Source organism: Geospiza fortis, unplaced genomic scaffold, assembly GCF_000277835.1.
Source record: "Geospiza fortis unplaced genomic scaffold, GeoFor_1.0 scaffold31, whole genome shotgun sequence".
Classification (NCBI taxonomy): Eukaryota; Metazoa; Chordata; class Aves; order Passeriformes; family Thraupidae; genus Geospiza; species Geospiza fortis.
In genome coordinates this window covers 223,288-233,342 of record NW_005054483.1, presented here as the reverse complement: position 1 = coordinate 233,342, position 10,055 = coordinate 223,288, and the positions used below count along the sequence as shown (strand labels likewise).

The 10,055-nt window shown below is 46.9% G+C and overlaps 1 protein-coding gene across 1 annotated transcript in view; it reads right to left on the bottom strand.

The window, feature by feature from the left end:
• The window catches only part of FBXO21 (F-box protein 21), a 19,134-nt gene extending 10,543 nt beyond the window's left edge, over positions 1-8,591 (bottom strand). Inside the window, exons 1-7 of the mRNA XM_031063151.1 lie at positions 8,587-8,591; positions 7,123-7,258; positions 4,546-4,640; positions 2,749-2,870; positions 999-1,145; positions 369-502; positions 11-147 (exon numbers count right to left, since the gene is read on the bottom strand). Of these exons, the coding sequence (XP_030919011.1) occupies positions 11-147; positions 369-502; positions 999-1,145; positions 2,749-2,870; positions 4,546-4,640; positions 7,123-7,258; positions 8,587-8,591 (776 nt within the window). The remainder of the gene's footprint in view (positions 1-10; positions 148-368; positions 503-998; positions 1,146-2,748; positions 2,871-4,545; positions 4,641-7,122; positions 7,259-8,586) is intronic.
• Between the last annotated feature and the right edge of the window lie 1,464 nt (positions 8,592-10,055).

Below are 10,055 nucleotides of genomic sequence, written 5' to 3'. Positions count from 1 at the left end.
GGTCACTCACCCTTCTTTCCCTTGACACCATCGCAGTAGGAAATGGCTGGGAAAGTTGACAGGCTCCAGTTTGACTCCCAGCTGCCTGGCAATTGTTAAATAAAGCACAGACAAACTGATGGGAATTCCTGTCCTGCGGATCAAAACCTGGGGGAGAAAAACGTGACAAACACACAGGCGGGGTTTAAGAAAAACATGAATTTCAAGGGTTGATTTCACAACTGAAAATGCAACTTGACAGAATATGCACTGAAGGGTAACATATTTATTTAAGAGTTCTTCTTCACAGAGAATTACTTGTCTGGCTACATTCAGACAAAGTGTCTCAAGCCTTGCAGCCTCCCAGATTTTACCTGACACACACATACCTGGTGAATGTAGGAATTGAGGGAATTGTAGTAATCCAGCTCATTTCCTTTGTATTTCAGCTGCTCATACAGGACACAGTTCATGGCATCAAGCACCTGCCTCTGAAGTTCCACTTCTGGAATGAGAACCTCTCCTGCAAACACATGCAATGAAATAAAGACTGAGAAAACAAGAGCACTCAACCTTTCTGCAATGAAATCTTCACATGGGCAGGCTCACTCTCTCCTTGGAAGCCAGAAATTACTCAGTGTTTATAAAACCATGGAGCAAGATGCTGCCTGACCTTTGGAGATGATAAACATGCACCTTTCCACTAATTATTTTCTGAGATTGGCAGGGAAGAGGTTGTTTCCCAGTCCCACAGCTCAGCTGTAGATAACAGCACTAATAAGATTCCAGAGACAAATGGGAAAAAAACAGAATTCCCCTCCCAATTCTTTCAGCATCAGATGGACTGAACCCTGGGCTATTGAACAGCTGTTTCTTGAATGATGGCTTCAGTAAATGTCACAATTTTGTTTGGCAGGGGATAAAAACAACAGCTCTTAAAGCTGCCACAATTCCCCAGCTGTTTCAGCTGTGCAGAGGGGCAGGAAGGCCCTGCAGGAAGGCACATTTCTGTACAGTACCTGCCTTGGAAGCCAAGCTGGGGTGCCTGGGGTTCTTGGTCCGCAGCACTTTGCGCACTTTGTCCGTGATATCGTCCACCTGAGCCTGGACACTCTTCAGGCAGATGTCTGACAGGGGGTTACAGTACTGATCAATCAAAACAGCACCTGGAAAAAACAAACTGCATAAGAAACAGGACTTCAGTTTTTCTTTGCTTGCTTTTGCCTGCTCTACATTCCAGGCATGCAGCGAGCGGTTGCAGCAGAACAGCAGAGCTCTGTGTCTGACCTGCAGTCATCTCCTGGATACACAAAGTGCAGAGACTGAGCTGACATGAGAAATTACCAGCTGCACTCAGTATTGCCCTCTCCACCATGCTGAAAGGCTTCTGTACCTTGAGCGGGAATGCTGCTGGGTCAGGCTTGACCAGCTCTGCAGCCCCTGGCACCTCCCCAACGTACAGAGATTTTTATTCAGAGCCTGAAACAATCCCAGCTTCACTCAAACTGCCTCAGTTCTGATTGCTCCCTGTCACATCCTCCATATCATCCTTGTTCATCATTTCCTTATCTGCTACATTCATCTTTCTCTTCCACACCTGCTCTCCATCTTCCTAACACAACACAGAACAGGACAAGCTTTCCTCCTGCCCCAGCCTCTGCAGGAAAACATTTTCATTTCACAGATCCTTCTCCTTGGTACCACTGCTCTTTCCAAAATCTCCTCTTGTTCAATTTTTGGAATCAGCTGCAAGGATTTTGCATGGACCATATACCTCCTCCAGCCTCCTACATGGCTTTGTCAGCATGTCCATGACTGGTCTGTAAATCAGGGAATTCAGCAGGGCCCCGTGTCTCCTTTTTGTCCTCCCAAAGTGTTCCCTGTGCTGAAATTCCCAAAACACCTCCTGCTGGTGCTTCAAAGGCACGTTCATGGCAAACAAACCACACATATTTGTCACCCACATGACTAAATCTCATAATCAATTTGTTTTTTTCTAGAAAATGACACTTTTTGCTTTCCCTTCTTGCCCTAACAGTCCCTTCTTCAAAGCCTATTGCATTAACAAGAACCAGCTTTGGTGTTACAGCCTCTTTTGCCCTCTTTCAGGGACATTTTGGAGTGTGGACCAAGAGGAAGGGACTCTTCTACAGCCCCTGGTAGCTTCTGAGCCATTCAGAAGACAGAAGGAGAATAATCCACCAGACTGAGGACATGAAGAGCAAAAGAAGCAGAAGAAAGATTTTTTTCTTTCTCAGCAGGTGTAAGTGCCCTCCCACCATGTGACTTGGATTTGTTTCCCACCAAAGTCCAGCACTCAGTTCTTGAGACACTCCCAGTGCTCAGGCTACAACAATTCCCTCTGCTTGCTCCCTGCCCTTATCTGAGGAGCTCCTGGGAAAGGGGAAAGCAGAGAGCTGACTGGGAATCAGCCCAGGGGCCACAGCAGCAATGTCAGTAATGAGGATGCTGAGCTCCAGCTCATTTTTTCAGCACCTTGTTCAAGATTGCAGTGTTTTACCATTTTCTGCCTTCAACCCAGCTGTCCAGGGCTGATTTTTCAAGCACACAGCACTGACAGCACCTGATGCCATCCTGACATTTTGATGCAACGCTGCTGTGGGATGGGAAGGATTCCAGACACATCCAAAATCCAGCCTGAACTCTGAGTCATTAGGCAAGGGCTTGCTGCATCTAAGCAAGGCAAGCTCCTTGCAAGTGAAAGCAGGATGGAGAGCTGTCCTGAGGGGCTCTGTGCTAAGCACTCACCCTCCAGGAAGGATTGTCTCTCCGTGGGGCGCTGCAGATACTCCTTCAGGTTCTTTAATATGTTCTGCTGCCGTAGGAAATAGAGAATTTTCTTTGCATAGTACTTCCAGGTGAGACCTTTCCTGCACAGTTAAACACAAGAGGAAGCATTTCTCTAAATAGGTATTTGAAGGGTGAACAGTTGGTTTCAGTTTTAATACAAGTTTACAGTTTTGGGTTATTGTTTTACTCAACAAGCACAGTCACTGAAAGTTAAACCAGAAGGGGAATGCTGAGGGGAATTTATCACAAAAAGCCACACAACTTGCAAAACATTGCTCCTATCATCTCCAGTTTTCATCCCATCACCAATACATACTTTTGAGAAGATACATTGTCATGGGAAACAACACAGATCCTAATTAAAGGAGCTCAGGAATATCTGATTAAAATCCTGTACTTTATTCATAAAACATTACCCTCTGTCTCACTGCATCTCTCCAGAGCCACTCCTAAAGCATCCTCTCAGCATTAAAAATAGATTGATGAGGGACATGAATGTCAGTCCAATAGTATTCAGAAGAAAAACTAAACTCCCCAGAGGAAAACCAACTCTGTAGCTCTGAAAAGGCAGGAGGAGATCAACAGTTGCTCTGTAGATGACACAATTCCAAAACTTTTTACAGCAAAGCCCCATCACTTTCTAAAGTGTCTCCATCCTCCTGGACAGCAGGGCAATCAAAACTCATAATATTTTATCTTCTTCCAATAAACTGAGATCCTCAATAGGGACAACTGCTTTATTGGGATATCTTCCAGGGAGATGATTTAGCCTAATGCTCCTGAATGGCATGGACTACAGCTTAATCAGGGTGTAATTAGCATCAATTCTGCTTTATGGGGAGGCATTTGGCCAGTGCAAAGCCTCAAAAGCTTTTTAACCAGTTGTCAAATGAGAGATGCTCAGGCCCAGCTCAAATAGAAAAGGCAATAAAATGGATGGGAAAAGGCAAAAATGAGATGATTGCCATTCCAGTTGGGTTTTTTCAAGCCCTATTAACAGTCCCTCTAATCAAGGCTATTAGGCCCCATTAAGGACATTTATCACAGCTTTGTATCACACCAAACTCAGCCTGGGTAGGTGGTACCAGCAGAAAAACCTTCAAATAAAGCAAACAAAACCTTCAAATAAACATAATCATCTTGCCCAGTGTTAATCAAGGTGATGAGATTACCCAGGCAGATAAAACCCAGCAGTTTTATTTACCACCTGGCTGAACAATTCACAGAACTGCAAATTTTGCAGTGGCTGAATTCAACTGAGTTGCTTCTCTGGGGACAAGAATTGGACCAACCTACCCCAGCTCAGAAAAGGAAAGAAAAAGCTGGAATTTCAGGGTACAGGGATTCATGGTGCCATTCCTGAAGGATTCCTGCTTCCCTCTGGTGCTCTGGCCTAATCCTGCAAATCACTTCAGCAAACTGACCCAGGCTTAAATCAAAAAAGAATAAGATGATGGGAACTGCTTAGGCAGAGCTGAGGGTGCATGGGATATGTCCCAAGAGATACCATGAGCTGACAGGGAAATAAACAACAAAAAGCACCACAAAGCCAGAGGATCTCCTCTTGTGGGACAAGGTTTCCATGGTTTCCTCTGGAAATACTCAATCTGCTGTGAAACCAGGCCTCAGCAAGCCTGGGGGTGTTGTTTAACGAGCGACCAGGGGCAGAAGCTGAGGTCAGGCATTAACCAGGGTGTTTTTCTCCTTGAACTGGTGAAAGAGGGAAATCCCTGCAATTTCTCAGCCCCCTCTTACCTTCCTTCCATGTTGAGGATACACATCAGCTCATCCTCAAAGAAATGGCTGGGGCACCCCAGAGTCTCAATGTCACTGAATCCATCACAGGGCACCTGCCAAAGCAGACAAGGAGTCATGCACAGCACAACAGATTCTCCCATAACTTCAGAAAAAGTCTCAAAACCAAATTAATCCTTTTTTTTTTTTTAATTTATTAAAGATGTTAAAAATGTCCTGCTCCCCAAATACTCCCAGTCTGTGCTCATGGATTTATGAATCCACTGAGAACCCCAGGAACATTCTATAGCCATTTCAGCTCAATTCCACAGCATTTAGGGCTGTGATGCTGAGTTCAGGACCAGCAGAACCACATTTATGCAGGGTGGGCACAAGCTGCAAGTGATTTTAAGGTAGAATCAACTCCTGCTTGGGGTTGACTGAACCCCTCCATACACTCCCCTGTGCAGAAGATTCATCCTGGAGGAATGAAGAGGCAGGAGCCTTTATTTTTTGCAACAACCACTTCTGCATCTATATTCAGAACTGCTATTTTCTTCCAGAATTCAGAATTACTTTTTAAACTTTAGCTGAACTATAAAAAAAAAAAATTGGCTTTCAAGCTTTTCACTACAGGATATGGGCTCATGTATGGGTTGAAAGCCTTCTCCTCTCAGCTCTGAGCAAGGAATCAAGCTGCAGTTTCTGGCCCCACAGGAGATGGTTCTCATCACAAGGCCTTTGGGCTTTGCTTAATGGTCTCTCCATGGTCTTTGCATATGTGATCAAAACAGGAGGAATCCAGGAGCTGCTTCTCCCAGCTAATGCTCTGACAATTCTCCATGGGAAAATGTCTGGCAGCTGCAGAACAGAGCAGCCAGGAGACACCAAACACCCACCTGGCCCTGCTGCCTTCCTTCTGCACAGGAGCCATAAAAGGGGGGCTGTTTAGTGGCTCTTGTGTGGGATTTTGAATTCAGCCAAAGTTACAGGCAGTATTTATATTGATTTCACAGAATTCCAGGCTGACCCAGCTGTACAGCTTGCCAAAATCCACAGCTACCAAGCAAACAGACAAGTAACCCCTGTCTCATGTGCACATCAGTGTGAGACACCACATTTTCACCTTCTCCCCACTGAATACAGAAGCATTTCAGGGCCATGGCTGGCTGGAGAACTTCAAAAACACACTTTGCAACTGAGTGGGCCTGTTGTGCTTTGCTCCTGAACTCAAAGGGCTTGTGACAGCTCTCAGAACTCGTCCTTGCACAAGGTCTGCAGTGAGGAACAGCAGCTGTGCTTTGTGTCAATAAAACCCCGTGGCCTTCAGAATTCCCAGAGCCAGGGCTGAGCTCCCAGCACAAAGCAAAGAGCTTTCAGGGCTGAATGCAACCCCAGGGTGTGCTGCACTCCACACACCTCTGCATTTGGAACTCTCTCCCCTTCTGGCTGTGTTTCAGCATTTTACACAAAGTCAGGAAATACAAAAATCTCTGAGTGCACAGTTGAGGTGATGTGGAGAGAGGGGCAAGAAAAACTAATAAAAAGAATTGATCACAATCAAGGAAGGTGAATCTCTGAATTATTATGGAATCATGGAATACCCCAAGCTACCAAGAATCATTCAGTCCAACTCTTGACCATGCACAGACATCCCAAAATCCCATCACATCCCTGGCAGTGCTGTCCAAATGCTCCTGGAGCCCTGGCATCCTCAGGGGCTGTCCCCACTACCCTGGGGAGCCTGGGCAGTGCCCAGCACCCTCTGGGGGAAGAAGAACCTTTTCCTAATAAAAATAATAACAAAGACTAAACAAACACATTTTTAAAAAGGGAAAACCCTTCTAAGAGATAAACAACTTTTGAATGGTTTAAGGATTTTTAAAGAAGAATACAGCCTGGTGATGTGAATGCTCAGGCAGTGTTGAGGGAACAGCCTCAAGGTGCTCCAGGGGAGGTTTAGGTTGGATATTAGGAAAAATTGATCAATTGAAAGGGTTGTCAAGCTGCTTAGGGAAGTGGTGCCATTGCTGTCCTCCAAAGAAATTCAGTTTTCTGGACCCTTGGAAGGAAAATCTCCTGGCAGCAGCTGCTGTTGGGTGGGGCAATGACCAGTGCTGGGCTCAGCCTAAACCCTCCTGGGAGCAGATCAGGGGTAGAACATGGGCTCTTGTGGCTGCATCATCTGCAAGCCCCAAAATTTCTGAAAATAACAATAACAACAACAACAACGTTCTTTGTGTACTCCAGATGCCATCCCAGGGTGCTGTGAGAACCCTCAGCCCCTCTGAGCTCTGGTTTCTGTCCATATAAAGCTGTGGGACCAACACAAGCAGCCCTACAGACACCTGCACTGTGCTGCTCTCAGCTTCTCCTTGCAGAGGGGCAGGATTCATTTTCCTGAAGGAATTTAGGAATGTCAGCTCTGGCTTTTCAAAGGTCCTTTGAAAATGAAGATATGGTGCTGAGGGACACGGTTCAAGACTTGATCCTGGAGGTCTTTTCCAACCTTAATGATTCAATTAATGGTTTTATTAATGATTCTACTGGACAAGTGGCTGGGCTGCTGCACACACACACAAAGAGAGGAGGACTTACATGTTCTGAGAAGAACCTTTTGGAGAAGGAGGCCACGATCCTCTGTGCCTCCAGCCCCGCGTTGTGCCGTGCCTTGTACTCCTCCAGCCAGCTGACACTGTCACTGTGGCTGTAGTACTTCAGCAGGGATGGCCACCTGCACACACACACACAGAACAACAGCAGCATTAATATTTCACCTCCCTGAGAACCTCCAGAACGACTTGAGGAGCTGAGACAGAGCCCAGACACTGCCCAGCTTTCAATTGTATGAAATTACCTCAGACATCAAAGCACAACTCCCCAGCTGCAGCTGTGCATTAATGATTATTTAAAAGCAACTCTCCTGAAGCCTTCAGAGGCTCCCACTCCAGGATTTCAATGCCTAAACATCCTAAATGCTTCAGTTTTATAATTAAAAGAGTTTACCACAAAGAAGGAAGCCAACCTGGCACTGAACAGAAGGGGAATTCTCTGTCCTGTGTTCTTCCTACCACCTTGGGGAGCTCATTAAAAACACAGCTCCCTGCACTGCCCTCGCTGGTGGCAACATCTAGGGGAGGAAAACACAACCTGAAGTCAAATTGTGACAGCTAAATGCTTCTGCAGTTTGACAAGAGACAAGAAATAATTGTTTGGAATAAAAACCCGACACCTCACAGCTTTCTGGTAATAAAACCCTTCCTTTACTGAGACTCAAAGACCACACATTTCACAGCTTATGCAGAATTTCAAGGTTCAGCTAAAAATCCAACTCCAGGGCATGCTTTGGGGGGTGTTAGCAGCACCTTTTTGAATAAAGTGGGTGTGTGCTGCCACAACACAGCTTTGTGCCATAAAATAGGTGCCAGCACTGCAATTGCTGCTGCTGTGAAGACACCAGGATCACTTGTGTGAGAAACATGAACAAGAATCAGCACAGATGGAAATATTTTGGAGATGAAGCTCAGAGAAAGGGGTTTCTTTTCATTTGCTGGGGGATTTATTCCACATTTTGAAATGCTGTTCATTATTACTGGTTTATACAAAACATTTTCCTTTGTCTTAGGCTCTTTTCAGGTTATATATATTTACATATTTAATTTGCCAAATATTGAAATCACTCCTCCTGTATAATAATTATTAGCAGTGTCCAAACCACACCTGGAAGGTATTTCACTGCTGGTTAATAATAAAACTCCCCTGCAGTTGTCTCCACAAAATAAAGTCAAATAACCTCACATTACATAACAACCTCTCTCCTGATGAATCCCTGGCCTTTCAGCTACTGCTGAAATGCAGCCACCTCACAATAACCATCACAGTCCTTTATTTTGGGATGAGAAAGGAGAATTTCATGGCTTGGAAGGACACTGGGAATTTTGGAAAGATGAAAGTGCCATTGCTCACAATGGAATCCAGCCAGGATGGCAAGGTCAGGGTGAAGCCTCCTGCCAAAAATTCCACTACCAAGGAGAGAGGAGGAGAGAAATGCCAATCACCCACCACATCATTCCCATTCCAGCTGCTGGATCCCAACCAGGCTGACACTTGCAGGAATTGCAGGCACTGAACTGCTGAAAGTCAGTCCCAGAGCCACGGCTTGGTGCAGTGGGGAAGCTGTAATTCCTCAGCAGCTTTTTTACCCCTGTGAAAAGGGGGGAAAAGGGAACAATCCCCACATTCGGGCTGAGGTGAACTTCAGGAGCCAAGTGGCAGTGAGAGAAAGCAACTCTGCTGCTTTTCCTGTGCCAGCACAGACAAAAGCAGGTAAGAGATGAGCCTGGACAGCCTCAGGAATGAGGGGAGCTGCCCCCAGGACTGCTGAGACCAGCACAGCACCACAGTGTCACACTGACCCTTCATCCCAAAATATGCACAGTGCCACCGAGCACAGCCCCCGGGGGAAACAGCACAGCAGCAAAACCCCAAACCAAGGACCTGGGCATCTGTGAGAACAGCTCTCCCCAAACCCTCAGGCAGAAACACCTCAGTGCTGCCCAGCATCAGTCCTGAGATGGGTTTTGGCTGCTGCTTTGGGAGTTTTGGAGGGGTCAGGGAGGCCAAATCACAGCCCCAGTGCATGATTCCACTGCCAGAGGTGGGGCTGGCCCTGGGAATGCAGGGGATCCGCGGGCCCCGGTGGTGTGGAAAGGGCCACAAACCTGATCCCTGGCCAAGAGGGAGCCCCTGCGAGCAGCAGGCTCAGCCTGGTCCCTCCCAGGCGATTTGGAAGGGCAGGGAGCCCTGAAGGACCCTCGGAGCAGCGCAGCACACCGGCCCGGAGATGCTCTGGCTGCCCCATCCCTGCAGGTGCTCCAGGTCAGGCTGGATAAACCCGGAGCAGCCTGGCACAGCGCCCGGTGTCCCTGCCCGCGGCACGGGGTGAAGCGATGCTTTCACAGCTGCCTCCCCCCCGCACCACCCCGTACCCGCCCGGTGCCACCGGAGCGCCGCGGGCTACATTGGTGTGATCAGTATTGGGCAGGGTGGCCAGAAAGGGACCACATCAGGATGATCAGTGTCAGGAAGGGGGGCCAGAAAGGGCCAATACATCAATATGATCAATATCGGAAACAGCGGCCAGAAAGGGACCGCATCAATTTGATCAATATTGGAAATGATGGCCAAAAAGGGATCAATGTGATTGATATTGGAAATGGAGTGCCAAAGAGGGACCAAATCAGTGTGATCAATATTGGACACGGAGTGCCAGAAAGGGATCACATTGGTGTGATCAGTATTGAGCATGGTGGCCTGAAAGGGACCACATCAGGATGATCAGTGTCAGGAATGGGGACCAGAGAGGGACCTCATCAATGCGATCAATATCGGAAACAGCGGCCAGAAAGGGACCGCATCAATTTGATCAATATTGGAAATGATGGCCAAAAAGGGATCAATGTGATCAATATTGGAAATGGAGTGCCAAAGAGGGACCAAATCAGTGTGATTGATATTGGACACGGAGTGCC